General features: G+C 53.5%; 2 protein-coding genes across 5 annotated transcripts in view; both read left to right on the top strand.

Moving 5' to 3' along the window:
- The first annotated feature begins 10,671 nt into the window (after positions 1–10,671).
- FNDC10 (fibronectin type III domain containing 10) lies at positions 10,672–15,858 on the top strand. Its single transcript, XM_053575435.1, has 2 exons — positions 10,672–12,068; positions 15,512–15,858. Exon 1 carries the CDS (start codon positions 10,802–10,804, stop codon positions 11,468–11,470), a length of 669 nt encoding a protein of 222 aa, XP_053431410.1. The 5' UTR covers positions 10,672–10,801; the 3' UTR covers positions 11,471–12,068; positions 15,512–15,858.
- Positions 15,859–16,008: 150 nt separating this feature from the next.
- The window catches only part of SSU72 (SSU72 homolog, RNA polymerase II CTD phosphatase), a 31,550-nt gene continuing 30,720 nt past the window's right edge, over positions 16,009–16,838 (top strand). Inside the window, exon 1 of one of the 4 annotated variants that reach the window (XM_053575430.1) lies at positions 16,009–16,706. In XM_053575430.1, the coding sequence (XP_053431405.1) occupies positions 16,627–16,706 (80 nt within the window). In that variant the 5' untranslated portion in view covers positions 16,009–16,626. The remainder of the gene's footprint in view (positions 16,707–16,838) is intronic. The other 3 variants (XM_053575434.1, XM_053575432.1, XM_053575433.1) reach the window with 3 other exon arrangements.

The raw sequence follows: 16,838 nt of genomic DNA, 5'->3' as shown, positions 1-16,838 counted from the left end.
CAGATGCGCTCTGCAGCATACCCTTAGTCCCAGAGTCTTCCCCTAGGAGGGCTGACCCTGGGATACACATGTAACCCCACTATCTGCTGTGGCTTCTTGGGCAGAGATCTGGACATTTTGTTAATGTATTTATTTATGTATGCAATGACCTGGCCATTTTAAATGGCAATGCCTAGCATCATGGGGACATTATGTGGGTAATACTGCCAACCACCACAGATGTCTGACGTCTGCAGAAGACTATCCAGAAAAATCCTAGAGTGTCTGCAAGCTGAAAAATGGGCTGGCCATCCACAGAAAGTCCAGGGACCGGTAAGCACCATGAAACTCCTGAGCAGGCAAATGAGCCTGGGGTTTGCCAACAGCTGTAACTGAGAAGATACGGGGATATCTGTGGCCCCAAACAATGGAAGTTGTAGATCTTTTACTTGCATTGTAGGTCTGCTACTTGCAACATATGATACCCCAAGAAACATTACCAGTGATCGAGCACGTTTCATGGGCTCCCTAATCCAAGATTGGGCAAAAGGGGAGGGCATCACGTGGTAGTTTCATCTGCCTTGTGACCCACAGGAAACAAGACTTATAGAGGGGCAGCGCCTGTAGCTCAGTGGGTAGGGCGCCGGCCCCATATATAGAGGGTGGCAGGTTCGAACCCAGTCCTGGCCAAACTGCAACAACAACAAAAAAATAGCCAAGCATTGTGGTGGGCACCTGTAGTCCCAGGTACTCGGGAGACTGAGGCAGGAGAATCACCTAAGCCCAGGAGTTGGAGGTTGCTGTGAGCTGTGACACCACGGCACTCTACCAAAGGTGATAAAGTGAGAATCTATCTCTTAAAAAAAAAGAGAGAAATAAAAATAGCCTTTTTTTATTTTTTTGAAACAGTCTTCTGTTGCCCTGAGTGGAGTGCCATGGCATCATCGTAGTTCATAGCAACCTCAAACTCTTGGGCTCAAGAAATCCTCCTGCCCCAGCCTCTCAAGTAGCTGGGACTATAGGCACCAACCACAATGCTCAGCTACTTTTTCTATTTTTAGTAGAGATGGGGTCTTGCTCTTGCTCAGGCTGGTCTACAACTACTGAGCTCAGGTGAGCTCCCTGCCTCAGCCTCCTAGAGTGCTAGGAGGCGTGAGCCACTGTGACTGGCTCCAAAATAGTCTCTTACATAAACAAATTAAGCCTTTCATAGGATGCTCCTCATTGAGAAATTGGGCTATAATTTTATTTTTTTGAGATACAGCCTCACTTTCTTGCCCCTGGTAGAGTACCATGGCATCACAGCTCACAGAAACTTCACACTCTTGGGCTTAAGAGATTCTCTTGCCTCAGCCTCCCAAGTAGCTGGGACTACAGGCACCCGTCACAGTGCCTAGCTGTTTTTTAGAGATGGGGTCTTACTCTTGCTTAGGCTGGTCTGGAACCCAGTAGCTCTAGCGATCCACCCACCTCGGCCTCCCAGAGGGAGCCACTGCACACAGCCTGGGCTGTAATTTTAATAAAAGTTGCATGTGTCTTGCTTGAGCAGTTTTAGGGATCTCCTTGGCCAAGAAGGGTCCAGTCAGTCAGCTGCTGTGGGGAGGCTTACGATTTTATTTTCTTCCACGCAGGCAATAACCCAAACAGCTTTATCAGTGCCTTGGAATTTTAATGCCTGCAGGGAAAACACCCAGATCACAGAGCTATCAAGGTCCTCTGTGTTTCTGGGTCAGGATACAGGAAGAGAGCTGAGGGTCCTGGGGAACCCTACAAAGTGGCAGTGCTACTCAAAGCTTTCCACAGACTCGATGTCTGGCATGGTAGCTCATGCCTGGAATGGCAGCACTTTAGGAGGCCAAGGTAGGAGGATGGCTTGACCTAGGAGTTCCAGACCAGGTTGAGCACCATACAGAGACCCCCATCTCTACAAAAAATTAAAAAATTAGCCAGGCATGACTCAACGCCTGTGGCTCAAGCAGGTAAGGCGCCAGCAACATTCACCTGAGTTGGCGGGTTCTAATCCAGCCTGGGCCCACCAAACAACAGTGATGGCTACAACCAAAAAATAGGCGTTGTGGCAGGTGCCTGTAGTCCCAGGTACTTGGGAGGTAGAGGCAGGAGAATTGCTTGAGCCCAGGAGTTGGAGGTTGTTGTGAGCTGTGATGCCACGGCACTCTACCCAGGGCGAAAGCTTGAGGCTCTGTCTCAAAAAAAAAAAAAAAATAAATAACTGGGCGTTGTGGCAGGCGCCTGTAGTCCCAGGTACTTGGGAGGCAGAGGCAGGAGAATCGCTTAAGCCCGGGAGTTGGAGATTGCTGTGAGCTGGGCACTCTACCCAGGGCGACAGCTTGAGGCTCTGTCTCAAAAAAATAAATAAGTAAATAATAAATTAGCCAGGCATGATGGTGCCAGCCTATAGCTACTCAGGAGGCTGAGGCAGGAGGATCGCTTGAGCCCAGAAAGCTGTGATGACTACACTGTACTCCAACCTGGGCAACAGGGCAAGACCCTGTCTCAAAAAAAAATTAAAAAGGGCGGCTCCTGTGGCTCAGTGAGCAGGGCGCCGGCCCCATATACCGAGGGTGGCGGGTTCAAACCCAGCCCCGGCCAAACTGCAACAAAAAAATAGCCGGGCATTGTGACAGGCGCCTGTAGTCCCAGCGGCTCAGGAGGCTGAGGCAGGAGAATCGCCTAAGCCCAGGAGTTGGAGGTTGCTGTGAGCTGTGTGACGCCACAGCACTCTACCGAGGGCAATAAAGTGAAACTCTGTCTCTACAAAAAAAAATTAAAAAGGAAAGAAGAAAGAAGAGGAGAAAATGGGAACTGATACAAAATAAAGGACAGAAAAAGAAAGGTAAAACAAAGTTAAAGTTCATGGGGTTTTTAAAAATTATCTCGTTAGGGCGGCACCTGTGGCTCAAAGGGGTAGGGTGCAGGCCCCATATGCTGGAGGTGGCGGGTTCAAACCCAGCTCTGGCCAAAAACTGAAAAAAAAATTATCTCGTTAAAGTTCATGTTTTTAATTTTATTTTATTATTACTTTTTTGAGACAGAGTCTCACTGTGTTGCTCTTGGTAGAGTGTGATGGAGTCACAGCTCACAGCAACCTCCAACTGTTGGGCTCAAGTGATTTTCTTGCCTCAGTGTTTCTATTTTTAGTAGAGACGGGGTCTCCTTTTTTGCTCAGGCTGGTTTCAAACCCGGGAGCTCAAACTATCCACCCACCTCGGCCTCCCAGAGTCCTAGGATTACAGGTGTGAACCACCTGCCTGATAAGTTTATGTTTTTTAAGGAAAGACCACTGAAGCATTTTTTTTTTTTTTACTTTTTGAGACAGTCTCACTATGTCACCTTCGGTAGATTGCTGTAGCGTCACAGCTCACAGCAACCTCAGACTCTTGGACTTAAGCCATTCTCTTGCCTCAGCCTCCTACAGGTGCCCACCATAATGCCGGGCTATTTTCTTTGTTGTTTTTGCAGTTGTCATTGTTGTTTTAACAGGCCCGGGCCGCCGGGTTCAAACCCTCCAGCTTCAGTGTACTCACTTGGAGCATTTCAAAAAGGGGAAGCTTTTTTTTTTTTTTTTTTTTTGAGACAGAGCCTCAAGCTGTCACCCTGGGTAGAGTGCCATAGCATCACAGCTCACAGCAACCTCCAACTCTTGGGCTCAAGCGATTCTCTTGCCTCCACCTCCTAAGTAGCTGGGACTACAGGCGCCTGCCACAACGCCCAGCTATTTTTTTGGTGGCAGCCGTCGTTTGGCAGGCCCGGGCTGGATTCGAACCCTCCAGCTATGGTGTATATGGCTGGCACTTCAGCTGCTTGAGCCACAGGTGCCAAGCCAGAAAGGGGAAGCTTTTTTTTATTATTATTATTAAATCATAGCTGTGTACATTAGTCAGAAAGGGGAAGCTTTAAGACGCCTCCCACCAGCCCGCAGAGCAACCGCTGCGCAGCAAGGCACATTGTGTCCAGGAGGTGGCACCACCCATCAGTTCGGGAAACACTGTGCAAAGAACCTCCAATGTCCAGGGCGTCCTGTCTCCAGCAGGTCCACCGCAGTGACTAGGCTGTGGAGTGTTGTGCCGCACCCTCGGCACCAAGCCGCAGCGAGGTGGCGCTGTCCGCGTTGTAAAGCGACGGAAAGGTGGTCTGTGCTCCCCGGAGCGAAGCCCCCAGCACCCCCAGTGTGCGCAGCAACAGAGATGTTGCCCAGCATGCTGTTTTCTATCGCATTAACCTAAGGGTATGGCTTTCTGTTACAGTGTACGTGCATGTTAGACTGAATGTCTGTTTGTCCTGAGAAGTAAGCAATAAGAATGAACACAAAGGTAGCTGGTCCAGAAACAGCACAAAAAGTGTGACTGTGCCAGACTCAATGGCTCCAAGAAAACCTGCACAACAGAACTTTCCCACCATAAATGTCAGTAAAATGAGACAATGCAGGCACAGCAAACAAGATGTTCCATCACGACATGCACCATCACCACCTGCAGTAAAACTTTACTTAGAAAAACATCTTGCTTCACTAATTTTCATATGTAATACAAATCAATAGAGTAGTTTAATGTTTAACAAACAATTAATTATGAATCAAAGTATAGTTACTAATAGGAGTAAAAATATATAGAAAATATATATAGAAGTAGTCAAGCATTATACATAAAGGAATATATCAAGCTGTTTTAAAAAGATTATAAAAAACTGAGAAAAGTTGCAGAATTGGGAAGAGTTGTAAGCCTTGACATTCCTGAAGAGGGAGTAAGCAGGTGTTACTGATAAACCACCTCCCTCCGGAGAGCAAAACCTTGAAAACATGTAATGCATGATAAACCGCATATGCAGACACAAAGATAATTTACAAGCATAAGCAAAATGAAGATTGCATTGTTTGAACCTTGGAAAGAAAATGTATAAATACCAACATATACTCTCAGTAAAATTTGCAGCTGCATACTTTAACCCGTAGTGTGCCAGACTGTCATTCCTGCGCCAACCTCTCAACTTTCCTCGTTCCTTCTCCCTGCTTTCCCTCGGACTGGAGCCCACCGACAGGGTGGTCCGTGGCAGTGTTGTTTCAGCATAAGCCCTGCAGCAAGAGATAAAAACCAAATCTTAACCCATCACCAGGAGGCTGCAAAAAAATTGTGGGATTTCAAGCTTCTTCATGTGCAATTCCTAGGCTAGAACTATAAGCAAGGGGAGGGGGACACAGCCTCAGGTCCTAGTGTGCAGGGGGAGAGGAACATACCTTCATCTCCTGATGTATGCAGGGAGAGGGACATGCCCTCAGCTCCTGGTATGCACAGTTACAGTGGAGGGGATATAGGCCTCTCAGGTGTCTGGGCAGTGGTACATTTATGGGGGATAATAAGAGACAGCTCATGGGACATACTTTGTAATACTGTACTTGTGTACCAGGCTTTGGTACATCAGATGGGCTCGGCGCCTATAGCTCAAGCAGCTTAGGTGCCAGCCACATACACCAGAGCTGGCGGGTTCGAATCCAGCCCAGGTCTGCCAAATGACGACGACAACTGGAAGTCTGAGGCAAGAGAATCGCTTAAGCCAGGAGTTGGAGGTTGCTTGAGCTGTGATGCCACAGCACTCTACCCAGGGTGACAGCTTCAGGCTCTGTCTCAAAAAAACTTAACAAAAACATCAGATGATGGATCAGCACCTGTAGCTCAGTGGCTAGGGCACTGGCCACATACACTGAAGCTGGTGGGTTTGAATCCAGCCCGGGCCTGCCAAACAACAATGACAACTACAACAGCCCAAGAATTGGAGGTTGCTGTGAGCTGTGATGCCACGGAACTCTACCCAGGGGGACAAAGTGAGACTCTGTCTCAAAAAACAAAACAAAAATCAGATGATGAGGCAAGTCACTGATTGACACGATAAATTCCCATTCTCAGCATCACGATGAATCTGATAACTTAAAATATTTTCTCAATGAAACAATGAAAAATCTCCATGGGCCAGGTGCAATGGCTCACGTCTGTAATCCTAGCACTCTGCGAGGCCAAGGCAGGTGAATTGCTTGAGCTCAGGATTTTGAGACCAACCTGAGCAAAAATCGACTCCCCCATCTCTACTAAAAATAGAAAAACTGAGGCAAGAGGATCACCTAAGCCCAAGAGTTGAAGGTTAATGTGAGCTATGACACCATGGCACTCTACCTAGGGCGACAGCTTGAGACTGTGACTAAAAAAAAAAAAATTTAATTCATGACTAAGGTGACACAACGTAAATAAGGAAAGAATAACCCCAAGTGGGAAAATCTGGGCTAAATTACAGAACTGACCCCTGGGCTCAGCGTTGAGAAGTTTATTTCCTCTCCTATCTGGCAGGGCCTTGACATTTTCAGACGACTGAATGACAAGTGAATGAGCTGTACATATTTATTCAACAAGCACATGGAATGGGTGAGCTTTACAGAGTTGCTGAGGACATAGAGCAAAGAGAGCAGACAGCTGTCTGCTTCCAAGCAGCCAATGTCTAGAAAGCTCCAGGGAGTGGGCTGCGGAGGATAATGTGTTCATGGAGATTCAGACAGCATTGCTGTGACAGGAAATACACTGGATGGTGTTTAAGTAAGGCAATCAACAACATCCTGAGATTTAGTATAACTTTTTGCACAAAAGGAGAAGGAAATTGCAGACTTTTCTTCTGGCTTCAGAAGTCACACAAATGCCTTTCAGGAGAGAATGATGTCGTACTAGATTGCATTTTCAGGGCAAGACATTACTAACAGATCTGATCAGAATACTGCTTTGCATAATAAGCATGCCCAGGAGTAGCTTTATGATACCAGAAAAGAGCAGGAATGATGGCCAACTGGTGGCTCACGCCTGTAATCCCAGCTCTTTGAGAGGCCAAAGTGGGTGGATTGCCTGAGCTCATGGTTTCAAGACCAGCCTAAACAAGAGGGAGACCCTGTCTCCAAAAATAGTGGGGCATTGTGACAGATGCCTGTAGTCCCAGCTACCTTGGCAGGCTGAGGCAAGAGAATCACTTGAGTTTGAGGTTGCTGTGAGCTGTTGCGCCATGGCACCCTACTGAGGGTGACAAAGTGAGACTGTCTCAAAAGAAAACAACGAAAAAAGAGAACAGGGGTGCTTTCTCCCCTCCTCTCTCTGTACCAGAGTACAGAAGAGCAGGGGGCTCTCCTGGTCCCCCAGCCACTGTTACTAAGGAGAGCCTTCCAGTTAACCTTCTAGAAAGACAGGCCTGGGCGGCGCCTGTGGCTCAAGGAGTAGAGCGCCGGTCCCATATGCCGGAGGTGGCAGGTTCAAACCTAGCCCTGGCCCAAAAACCACACAAAAAAAAAAAAGAAAGAAAGACAGGCCCACAGAGCTCACGCATGCCAAAGGTCAGGGAGAGAACAGAGCAGAATGTCTCTGAACAGGGGTAGGCGTGGTGCCTGTGATGCTTTTTTTTCCATGTTAGTGGTGGGGTGTGGGATGGGAGGGAGAATGTGGTCCTACAAGCCCCAGGAATGAGAGCACTGTGGGCTTATTTCAGCCAGCACACTTGAATGCTTAAACAAAATTGAAATTTTCCTAGGGAATGAGTAAACTTAAGTCACTAAAGTGTCCTGAGATGAGGCAGGCTGACCAGCATGGCCCAAACCTGGTCCCAGCTTCCTCACAGACCTAGGCCACCCCTGACCCTGGGTTCTCTGCATAGCAGCAGCAATAAGCCAGACGGTGCCCAGTGGCCTCCTACACTTGCCTCTTTCCTGGTCCCTGGAAGCACCTCAGGTAGTTGCTATCCTGCTTATAACACTTTTTGTTCAAATTACGGCTTTTTGGCAAAAGCTGCCATCTTGTCAAGGCTCATCTTAATGGACACAGAGAATGGGAGGTGGAGGGCTTCTGGGAGGACAGGGGGCCTGCAGGTCCCTTCATCTCCAGGTTCACTCCACAGGGTTTTAGGGCAACAGAAGCCCCTAGGTGGGATCTGGCTCTACTTTCCTGCCTCAAAGACCCCCTAAGCCTCAAAGGCTTCTTCTCAAGAGATGACTTTAGGGCTGCCAACTGAATAATCATCTCTTTATACCCTGAGTTTCAGCAAAGGTCTGCAGCTGCCAACCTCTGGGGTTCACTCATGCCTGCAAGTGAAGAGGAGAGCTGCTCAGAGGGATGCGGAGGTGCTACCAGGAGTGGCTGAACAGCCATAAGGCAGGAGGGTACCAACCTGGCTCTGGAGGGCTTTGAATTTCAGCTTCAGCTCATGTGCTGGTCCTGCTCCATCTGGCTGTCCCTCACCTCAGTCAGTTCTTATGGCCTTCCAGGAGTGACGTGGAACCCTGAACTCCCTTCCCTCTGGTTTCCAATAGGACTACCCAGGACACTGTCCAGCCCCTCTGCCCCTAGGCAGGGACACACAGGGAGAGGTGGAGCTGGGGCCTGGGTGATGGTGTGGGGGGTAGGGAGACCCTCCACCACCATAACATCTCAGCCTGGGGATAGCTGGGTAGCCAGTCTGCCAGCCCACTCCAAGCAGAAGAGCCAAGAGGGGCTGTTCTTGGCTCTGCTTGGCCGCTGGGTGAAGGTCCAGCCAGAGGACTCTCCAAGGTCTGTTTTTGTGCCCTGAACCTATTCTGGGACTGAGAGCTTAATAAGGCTGAAATTTTCCTGGTCAGCACCCTGCTAGGTCAAGGGCAGCCATGGGGGCTCTGTTCTCCCCTCTCTGGGCACATCTTTAATCCATGGATTGTGCCACTCTGAGGCAAAGAGGATGAGGTGCAGGGAGGCTCTGTGAAAGGACGTTTAAGCTGCCCAGGATGGGGGAACAGGTGATAGGAAGCTTTACTTCACCTTGAAATTTTAGAGGTAGTGAAGTGGTGGTGTCATCCCCAGAGACCTTGAGGAGACACACACACACCCCCAGTGCTGAGGTGGCCCCACCCCCAGACATCACCTCTGCAGCTTCCCCTTCCAGTGGCCCTGGGATGCCCACCTGAGTCCTGTGGAGGCTCAGTCACAGGACTTGGCTCTACAGAGGGGCTGGAACCCCCAAACCCCCTTCCTGAGCAAAGCAAGAGTTTCTATGCTCTGGCTACTTCAGAAGCTCTGTCTACAGTCCTCTGCCCAAGACCTCAGGACACATTTTCCCAAAGCTCTGCCCAGATGACCACCTTTAAGGCACTGCCCACCATCAGCATAGACCCCCCTCTTGTGTGCAGAGAACACAGGCCCTTGGGAGGCAGGCTGTAGGGGCCTCAAGCTTTCACCAGAATGGGTGTGAGCAGGATGGCCAAAAACCCAGGGAGTTCTGGCCGAGGATGTGGGGATCTGGCCGCTTTTGTGGGCAGATGGATGAAGTTTCTGCCAACCCTTGCCTCCCCTCAGGCCCTTCCTCAGGGCGGACACCTGCACCCTTACAGGAGGAGATACCATGGGGCGAGAGAAAGTTTTCACCCTGGCCTGCAACCACTTTCTGCTTCCCTGGAGCAGCTCCTGAAGCCCCGCAAGACGTGGGGCAAGAGGCAGAGCTTAGGGTAACCCTGTCCAAGGAGAAGGTGGAGGCTGGAGGCTGGGATAGGGAGGGCCCCTTTCAAGGCCTCTACCCGTGACCTCTCCCCACTGGGGCCTCAGCAGACTCTGCCAGCGTTGGCAAGCCTGCAAGACAGGTGAAGGGGTCCACTGCAGCTGAGCAAGAGCTTCTGACCCTTGAGACCTTGTGCTGATGTGGGCTATTCAGGATGCCCAGGAGTTTGGGAGGAGGCAGAATGTGCTGGATGGGGAACTCGGCTGTCCACAGGTAGGGACCCAAGTCCCAGGCAGCATTGCAAACACCTAGTCTGTCCTTTCTCCCCAGGGGAGAGCCCTGGAGCACAGAGCCTCTGGTCCGCTGCCCCCCCCCCCCATTTCCACGAGGCAGGCAGGACTGGCAGGTGCCTCTCTTTTGGAAGAGCGTCCCGAGCGCTGGGTGAGCAGGGCAGGATGGGGTCGAGGACCAGGGTTTTGGAGTGCGTCCCTCCTTCCCCTGCCAGGGCACCGAGTGGGCTTTTGCGGGAACTGTTCCTTTTGCCCAGCCTGACCCGCTTCCCCCTCAGAGCGAATCAGCCGAGGGGGCAAACAAAGCCCCACGGTAGCGGCTGCTTTTGTGAGCAGAAGGATGAACTTTCTACCAACCCTTGCCTCCCATCTCAAGCCTTTTCCCAGGGCGGGCGCCTGCATCCGCATCCTTACAGGAGGAGATGCCACGGGGCGAGAGAAAGTTTTCACCCTCGCCTGCAACCCAACCGTCGGGCAGTCACCTTTACTTTGCCGGCCCTACCTGGGCCGGCGCAGGGGAGCGAGACCCCGGGCCCTGAGGGCTCTGGGACGCCGCTCGGCCCCCACCGGGAGCTGCCAGTGCCCGACCCGGGCGGCCAAGGGCAGCGGAGGCGCCGCTGCCCGAGTCCCGGGCCGCAGCCCGTCTCAGCCACGAGAAAGCCTCGGGAAAACCTCGCGGAGGGGCGGGGTGAGATGGGTCAGAAGTGCGATCGCCCGGCAAGAAACGGCGCACAGGACCTCGGCCGCAACCGCGACTGCAATCATACTACCCCCGGCCCGGATATCAAGCCGCGAGATCCGCCCGCAGGCCGCGGCCCAGCTAGGGTTAACCGGGGCGGGGCGTGGGGCTGCCCCGCCTCCGCCGCCGCGCCGGGTCCGAGCGCGCACGGGGCGCGGGGGCGGGTCGGAGCGGGCGGGTGCAGCAGCCGAGGGCGCGGCGTGCAGGGCGAACCCGGGAGCGGTGGCGGCGCGGCCCGCATGACCCACCGCCGCGCCCCGTGCGCCCGCGAACCCGCGCCCGGCCCAGCCGCAGGATGCGCGCCCCTCCGCTGTTGCTGCTCCTGGCCGCCTGTACGCCGCCGCCCTGCGCCGCGGCCTCTCCGACGCCACCGGGCTGGGAGCCAGCCCCCGACGCACCCTGGTGCCCATACAAGGTGCTGCCCGAGGGCTCCGAGGCGGGCGGCGGGCGCCTGTGCTTCCGTAGCCCCGCGCGCGGTTTCCGCTGCCAGGCGCCCGGCTGCGTAGCGCACGCCTCGGCCGGCCACTCGCTGCGCGCCGGCGTCCTGCGCAACCACAGCGTGCTGCTGCAGTGGCGCTTGGCGCCGGCCGAGGCGCGCCGTGTGCGCGCCTTCGCGCTCAACTGCTCGTGGCGCGGCACCTACACGCGCTTCCCGTGCGAGCGCGTGTTGCTCGGGGCCTCTTGCCGCGACTATCTGCTGCCCGACGTGCACGACGGTGTGCGCTACCGCCTGTGCCTGCAGCTGCTACCGCTACGCGCTGAGCCCACCGCCGCGTCGGAGCCCGCGGAGTGCGTGGAGTTCGTAGCTGAGCCGCCCGGCATGCGGGAGATTGTGGTGGCCATGACGGCGGTGGGTGGCTCCATCTGCGTCATGCTTGTGGTCATCTGCCTGCTGGTGGCCTACATTACCGAGAACCTCATGCGCCCGGCCTTCGGGCGCCCCGGCTTACGCAGGCATCCCTGAGGCCTCAGCCGGCCCAACGGCGCCTAAAACCCTAGGCTCTCCTCCCGCCTTCCGCTCATTACTGCTGTCTCAAGATTCTCATGGATTCTCATGGAGGGCCTGCTGGAGACCGTTGGGATGGGACCTTGGGATCGTCGCACGCTTTCCCAGCGGGGAATTCGCCTTCCAGACTCTGGCTCCAGCTCGGCCCCTGTGCCAGGGCTGCAGCGCTCGCCAAATCTAGGGCTCTCCCGGCTCTCCAGAGGCCTTTATATGGGCGGCTAGGACATACGGCCCCTTCTAGCAAGAGCCATTGGCATCCTTGATCGTCACCCTGCACTTGCATCCTGGGCCAAGTTGTCAAAGGCAGGCTGTTGTCATTGCTTGGTCACTGTGTGCTTTGCGAGGATGAAGGGGCCACACCTTGGCGCCTGTATGACCTCTACCCGCTCTCCCTGCGCCACCCCAGTGGGCTTAGGTTAGCTTCGTGCCTTAGTTATCTCCGGCCCCCTGCTGTTCAGGGAGGTCTGTGGCCCTGAGATTGACCAACATGTCTGTGCATCTGGCCACTGTCTCCTCGGGACACCACCCTTGAGCACTGCAGGAGCATGTGGTGAGGGTAAGCATCACCCTGGGCTATTTTCCTATGTGGGTGTCTGAGCAGTGATGTGGTAAGGCCTGGCCCATGTCCAGCTGCTGCATCCATGTTTGAGGATGCACCTTGGAGAGGCTGGTGGTTCTCCTGGGCTGGACCCCATCTTCTGGGTGTGTTGTTTATGATGGAGACTTTTAAGTTGGGAGTAGGGACACATGGTGGGCAGACAGCATTGTGTCCTGAGGGCAGAGGTTGGACGCTAGTGTTGCCCAGCGGACCTTCTGCAGAGGCCTGGATCCCACATCACAATCAACCCCAGGGATCCTAATGGGCACAGAGTGACTGGAAGAATTACCCCAGCCTCTTCACTTTCAGGAGTTGAGGGCCCAGGTTATGGCCCCATGAAGCTGCTTATCCACTGTGTACTGAAGGTTGGCTATGCCCACCTCCAGCAGACCTGAGCCCCCTGGCCAAGGCTACACTCCTTGACGACCACCTGGTGATGTTGGGCACAGGGGGGAGCTGCACTGCCTGGTCTGACCGACTGGCATTGACCCTGGGCACTGTGGATACACCCCCCTCCCTCACCCCAGGACCATCAGTGACCCCCCAGGCCCTGGTTGGGGCCCATGCAGCACCTAAACCTGGCCTCGCTGAATCTTCTTTCCTCCTACCCCTGCGTGGCACTGCCCAGGTGCTATCGTCTAAACGTCCATCATTCTTTAGACCAAAGATTCCATCTCGTGTGTTTATTTGGGAGGCAGGAGGGAACGGTGGGCCCTTTCTCCCCAGTTCCTCCAGAGTTCTTGAGGATTACCCAGGGGCTGGCCCTGAGCCATTCCTGGCTTGGGTGGTATGGCCTATGCAGGTGCACAGCACTGCCCTTGCAGTTTCCAGCAGGAGAGTGGGTAGGGTGCCTGCTGCTTGTTCATCCACCCTTAGACCTTAAGAAATCATTTTTCCTGGGCCAGCTGTGTGGGCAGTGGTGGGGGAGGCAGCACCTGCTGCAGTTAGAAATAGCCCAGGCTCATGGGTGAACCACTTGAGCTGTGACATGCAGCAATTAGGTGGCTCTGGGTGGGGCCTCCCTGTGCAGAGCTGGGGGCAAAGGACAGCGTGGGGCTCAGAGTGTGCCTTGTGTGGGCTGCTGTTTCCCCACTCACCCAGGTTGTCCTTGGGGGACCTGCAGCCAGCTGTGACCCTGAGGAAGCAAAAATCTCAGGGAGGGGGAAGTGGAGCCAGCCCTGAGGAGTGACTCATCCTGGGGGAGAAGTGCAGTGGTATCTAGACAGCCAGGCTGGAGCAGGAGGGGTTTGGCCAGCCACCTCCTGCCCTGGCTCCCTCAGGCAGAATTGGGAGCCAGGTGGGCCCCTGAGTTCAGCCTCACACACTATGGTTCCAGAGCTAAGGCCGTGTGGCCCTTTCTGGGTTAGCTGTGAACTTCCCAGAGGTCTCTGTCATAGGGTTGGGCTCACATCAGTTAAAGTGCCTGTCCCATCAGCCAATTCTGAGGGGCTTCTCAGAAGCCTGGAGACCAGCTTTGCATTGGCAAAGGGTCCCAGACAGTCCCTGGCTGGGGAGGAGACCTGGAGCTTGCAGGCTGAGGTGGTGCTGTTGTTGCAGTTGTCATGGTTATTTTAGCTGGCCCAGGCTGGGTTAGAACCTGCCAGCCTCGGTGTATGTGGCTAGTGCCCTACCCACTGAGCTATGGGTGGCACCCTGTACCTTATTTCTTTTCTTTTTCTTTTTTTTAAATGAGAATAGTCTCACTTTGTCACCCTTGGTACAGTGCCATGCTTAGGCTGGTCTTGAACTCCTGAGCTCAAGGGTTCCTCCTCCCTCAGCTTCCCAGAGTGCTGCGATTACAGGTGTGAACCACTGCACACAGCCCTGTTACTTTTTTTTTTTTAATGGGGCAATTTTGAACTCCTGGGCTCAAAGGATCCTGTTGCTTCAGCCTCCCAAGTATCTGGGACTACAGGTATGTGTTACCAGATCCAGATAGTAGTCCCCCTGCCTCCATTTTCCTTTTTGGAAATAGGGGCTTGCTATGTTGCTCAGGCTGGTCTTGAACTCCTGGCCTCAAGCAATCCTCCCCATGCAGGAGGTGTCCCAAAGAAGGTAGGAAAGTCCAGTGATCTTGTCTAGTGGGTTCTTTGCTTCACACAGGAATTAAAGGGGAACCCAACTAGTGATAGGAGAGTTTACTGAAAGAAAGTGTAGCAATCCTCTCCTAAGCAGGAAGGGACCCCTTATGAGGCAATAGTAATGTTTTTGTTTTTATTTTTTTAGAGACGGAGTCTCACTTTATCGCCCTTGGTAGATTGTCATTGATCCTCTTGCCTCAAGCTCCTGAGTAGCTGGGACTACAGGTGGCTGCCACAATGCCTGGCTAGAAATAGAAAAAAAAATTTTTTTGTGGTTTTTGGCCGGGGCTGGGTTTGAACCCGCCACCTCCGGCATATGGGACAGGCGCCCTACTCCTTGAGCCACAGGCGTCACCCTAGAAAATTTTTTTATTAGAGACAGGGTCTCACTTTTTTCAGGCTGGTCTCAAACTCCTGAGCTCAAGCAATCCACTGGCCTCAGCCTCCCAGAGTGCTGGGATTACAGGCGTGAGCCACTGCAGCTGGCCAATGCTAATGTTTTTAAATGTTCAAAAATCCTGTTTGTAACAGCCATAACGTGACCATGGATTGTATTGTAGTCAGGCCATAAAGGTTAATCATAAACTGCTATCACAGAATTTATTTTTTTTTTTGAGACAGTCTCACTTCCTCAGCCTCGGTAGAGTAGTATGGTGTCACAGCTCACAGCAACCTCCAACTCCTGGACTCAACAGATCCTCCTGCCTCTGCCTCCCAAGTACCTGGGACTACAGGCACCGGCCACAACTCCTGGCTATTTTTTGGTTGCAGCCGTCGTTGTTTGGCGGGCCTGGACTGGATTTGAACCCACCAGCTCAGGTGTATGTGGCTGGCACCTTAGCCACTTGAGCCATAGACGCCAAACCATAATTTTTCTAATTTTAGTGGAGACAAGGTCTAGTTCTTGCTCAAACTGGTCTCCAACCTGTGAGCTCAGGCAATACATCTGCCTCGGCCTTCCAGAGTGGTAGGATTACAGGCGTGACCAACCAACTATTGATACAGGCAGCATCATGTATAAATCTCAAAATAATCATGCAGAGTGATAAAAGTCAAACAAAAGGAGTATATACTGTCTTGAGCATTATCAAGATTGCGTCTTGGGCGGTGCCTGTGGCTAAAGGAGTAGGCGCCGGCCCCATATACTAAAGGTGGTGGGTTCAAACCCGGCCCTGGCCCAAAAACTGCAAAAAAGGAAATAAAAAGATTGTGTCTTGGTTGATCTCCACAAGGAAGTGCCGAAACAGCGCATAGTTTATTACGGACAGTAGACCCATCGCAAGCCCTACTCCTAAATAAATATCTTTTTTTATTTTGTAGAGACACAGTCTCACTTTGTTGCCCTGGTAGAGTGCAGTGGCATCACACAGTTCACAGCAACCTCCAACTCCTGGGCTTAGGCGATTCTCTTGCCTCAGCCTCCTGAGCAGCTGGGACTAAATATCTTTTCGTTAGCCTCCTCTGTTTATTTAGACTGACAATCTCCACCATTCCTTTGCCCCTCCTCCCCACTGTTGCATTCCTGTAGCAAAATACCCGCCCAACTCGAGCCCGCTTTCAGGCAGCTAGGCGCGGCTGGATTCAATCAACGCGTTGACCAGATTCACCCTAATACCTCGATCCCCAAACTCAAGCGAGCCTATAAGGACCCAGTTCCAAGCAGGTCTTCCACAGGTCAGTAAAGTGCTGAACGCCGACGGGTTTTCTTTTTTTTTTTTGTGGTTTTTGGCTGGGGCTGGGTTTGAACCCACCACCTCCGGCATATGGGACTGGCGCCCTACTCCTTGAGCCACAGGCGCCAACCCCGCCGACGGGTTTTCAAAGAAGAGAGACATGTTACTGGTTGTGCGAGCCAGGGGAATGGAGCCCGTGGCTGTGCCTAAAGCGGTGCGGCGCAGACCAAAGCGACACAGGGAATGAAGCAGCACCGGAAAACTTAAGAGGAACACAGGAGAGAAAACCGGGCTCCACGGCGACCGCGGGAACCCTCAAAATTGCTTCTGCGCGCAGTGGAGTCGTCGCTGGGCCCTGCGCGCCACTCTCAGCTCTAGCAACGCGTGACGTCAGGGCGTCGGCGCTAAGCGCGTCATTAGCGGCAGGACCTTATGACGTCACGGTAAATGGTCCTTCCTATGCTCCCTACCTCAACAGGGCGCGCGGGCTCCCCTGTGCCGGAGGACCTTGGCTGCGTACGCCTGGGCCCTGCGTTCGGCCGCCCGCCCTCTGAGTGCGGCGATCATTCCCGCAAGCCTCTGCGTCCGAGGGGCGGAGCCTGGCGTCCGTCCGCGTCCTCGCTGGAGGCCGCCATGCGGACGTCACGCATTCCGCCGCCGCCACTTCCGGGTCACTGACTTCCGGCCGCCATCTTGTTCCCTGGAGGCGCCGCGGGTGGAAGGGAGTCAGAACCGGAGCGTCACGACGGAGCAGCCGCCGCCATGCCGTCGTCGCCGCTGCGGGTGGCGGTGGTGTGCTCGAGCAACCAGAACCGGAGCATGGAGGCGCACAACATCCTTAGGTAAGTTGAGCTGCGCCCGGGCCGCGCTCCGGTACGGCCCGGAGGCGGGAACCGGAGCGTTCGGATGACATTGCGGGGATGTCAGTTTCTGAATCATTGTGCTCCGCGAGTGGTACGAGCTCTTTGCTGGCC

The sequence above is a fragment of the Nycticebus coucang genome, chromosome 22, assembly GCF_027406575.1.
Source record: "Nycticebus coucang isolate mNycCou1 chromosome 22, mNycCou1.pri, whole genome shotgun sequence".
Lineage (NCBI taxonomy): Eukaryota > Metazoa > Chordata > Mammalia > Primates > Lorisidae > Nycticebus > Nycticebus coucang.
Note: the sequence above shows the minus strand (reverse complement) of the source record. Positions and strands in the feature narration are given on the sequence as shown.

What these genes read in the sequence shown, in the direction of transcription:
- FNDC10 (XM_053575435.1), top strand. Translation starts at nt 10,802, where the DNA reads ATGCGCGCCCCTCCGCTGTTGCTGCTCCTGGCCGCCTGTACGCCGCCG.